At 48.1% G+C, this 2,500-nt stretch overlaps 1 protein-coding gene across 1 annotated transcript in view; it reads left to right on the forward strand.

Annotated features, from left to right (window-relative positions):
* Positions 1-2,500, forward strand: part of LOC125284363 (histone-lysine N-methyltransferase SMYD3-like) — a 188,086-nt gene that overhangs the window by 170,678 nt on the left and 14,908 nt on the right. The window contains exon 6 of the mRNA XM_048228280.1: positions 412-479. Within this exon, the coding sequence (XP_048084237.1) occupies positions 412-479 (68 nt within the window). The remainder of the gene's footprint in view (positions 1-411; positions 480-2,500) is intronic.

The raw sequence follows: 2,500 nt of genomic DNA on the forward strand, positions 1-2,500 counted from the left end.
TCGTTTTTGTTGTCTTCTCGTTCATGGCGAGTTCTCGTTCATGGTGAGTTCTCGTTCATGGTGAGTTCTCGTTTTTGTTGTCTTCTCGTTCATGGTGAGTTCTCGTTCATGGTGAGTTCTCGTTTTTGTTGTCTTCTCGTTCATGGTGAGTTCTCGTTCACATTGTCTTTTCATTCACATTGTGCCCAACATATCTCACAGCTCACTGAAGTTCGTGGTCGTATTTGCTACACCTGGCCAGATGCTGTGTGTTTGTGTGAGTGTGTGTGTGTGTGTGTGTGTGTGTGTGTCTGTGTGTGTGTCCGTTATGTCCCTGGAGTTGCCATGACATCTGGCGTTTCCTTCACCTTCATTCTGACCCATGCTGATTTATTTATTTGTTTATTTGTTTGTTTGTTTGTCCTCCTCCAGATCACGTGTAACTGCTTCACCATCAGTGATGGAGAACTACAGGAAGTGGGCGTCGGCCTCTACCCTAGGTAAGTGTCCCTCTTGCTCCCGTAGTCAACCCCAGCAGGTCAGTCGCTATGGTAATTGCCCTATTCCTCCTATGGTCAACCCCAGCAGGCACAGCAGGTCAGTCGCTATGGTAATTGCCCTATTCCTCCTATGGTAGGTGTTACGCCTGGATGATAAAATGCCTAGGGGCATATGGCTGCGTAACTAGTTAACTTAAATAAAGGAGAACAGTAAACACAAACAAGGAAGTAAATGATTGAGATGACCGGTTTATTGATAAATCAAAATAAAACTTCAAACAGACAATCACACTAAAAGTCTGAAGACGGCTAGGCCTAAACCAAATAGTAACAAACAAACACATAAACATACAAACACTAACCTCCCCACTGGGAGTAGTCTTGCCGAACCCGGCACACCCTGGCCACACTAGGCCAGTATTTTGCTACATCGTAGCCGCACTCGGCACACACTACCACTGTAGTAAACTTATAAATGAGCAGGTCAAGAACACACAGCATGACAATAGCTCAGGACAATACACAACATAAACACAATACACACAGCCATCCACGGCTCTCACACAACCGTGGATGCTGGCGGGCTCAAAGGCACTGAACTAACGCCATCTTGGGTCTTTTAAGGGCTGTCCAATCAACCCCAATTAGGAACTCCCTTTCCGGCAATCAGCAGCAGGTGGGAACTATACAAGGGCAACGGCAAAACACGAGACAGACGGCCGAAACACACTAGGGCCGTAACAGTAGGTCAACCCCAGCAGGTACAGCAGGTCAGTCGCTATGGTAATGGCCCTATTCCTCCTATGGTCAACCCCAGCAGGTCAGTCGCTATGGTAATGGCCCTATTCCTCCTATGGTCAACCCCAGCAGGTCAGTTGCAATGGCAATGGCCCTATTCCTCCTATGGTCAACCCCAGCTGGACAGGGATATCATGGTAGAGTGGAGACAGCCGTGGCCTACTGCTTAGCGCTTCGGACTTGTAACTGGAGGGTTGCCGGTTCGAATCCCGACAGTAGACACGGCTGAAGTGCCCTTGAGCAAGGCACCTAACCCCTCACTGCTCCCCGGCGCCCGCTGTTGTTGCAGGCAGCTCACTGCGCGGATTAGTCTCTGTGCTGGAGGTGTGTTTCACTAATTCGCGGTTGGGATAAATGCAGAGACCAAATTTCCCCTCCACGGGATCAAAAGAGTATATATACTCTTGATGTGTGCATCAGTGAAGACCTCTCTGGACCACCAACACTGCATCACTGGCTCCAGAGAGTTTCAGCCTGTACTTCCTCGCGGAACTCAGGCGAGCAAGTGCTCCACCAGCCATCATGACCACATTCTGCCGAGGCACCATCGAGAGCATCCTCTCCAGCTGTAATAAAGCTGTGTGGGGCTGAAGCTGCACTGAATACAACAGGAAAAGCCCCAGCAGCATAGTGAACACAGCTGGAAGGATTGATTGCTTCACTCCCCCTCCCTGAAGGACATTTACACCACCCACCTCACCGCCATAGGCGACCAAAATTGTGAGTGATGCAAGTCACCCGGCTCACAATCTGTTTGATCTACTGCCCTCTGGGAAGAGGTACAGAAGCCCAAGGCTCCGCACTACCAGACTCACCAACAGCTTCATACACCAAGCCGTATGGATGCTGAACTCTCTCCCTCCTCTCCCCCTCCACCCTCAGCTACAAACATCCTGGACATTGGACCCAAAATGGCCGCCTGCACTCTCCCACTTGCACACTTGCACACTTGCACACACTTGTACACTTTACAACTGGTGTTGTCCTGAAACACAACACTTCTGCTGCTCTTACATAACTTGCACCACTATGCCACTTTCTTCTTACTTAGGTCAAACAAGAACTACCCAAGCCTTTTATTGGCTGAATTTTAACTAGTATTTTTATTGACTGTCTATAATAATTTCAACCACATTTTGCTGCTCTTATTTTTTCATTATTATATGTGCCTCTTATTTACTTTATTTACTTACTTTTGTTTTGCTTGAGCGTTATGTTTGTCT

Source organism: Alosa alosa, chromosome 19, assembly GCF_017589495.1.
Source record: "Alosa alosa isolate M-15738 ecotype Scorff River chromosome 19, AALO_Geno_1.1, whole genome shotgun sequence".
NCBI classification, from domain to species: domain Eukaryota; kingdom Metazoa; phylum Chordata; class Actinopteri; order Clupeiformes; family Clupeidae; genus Alosa; species Alosa alosa.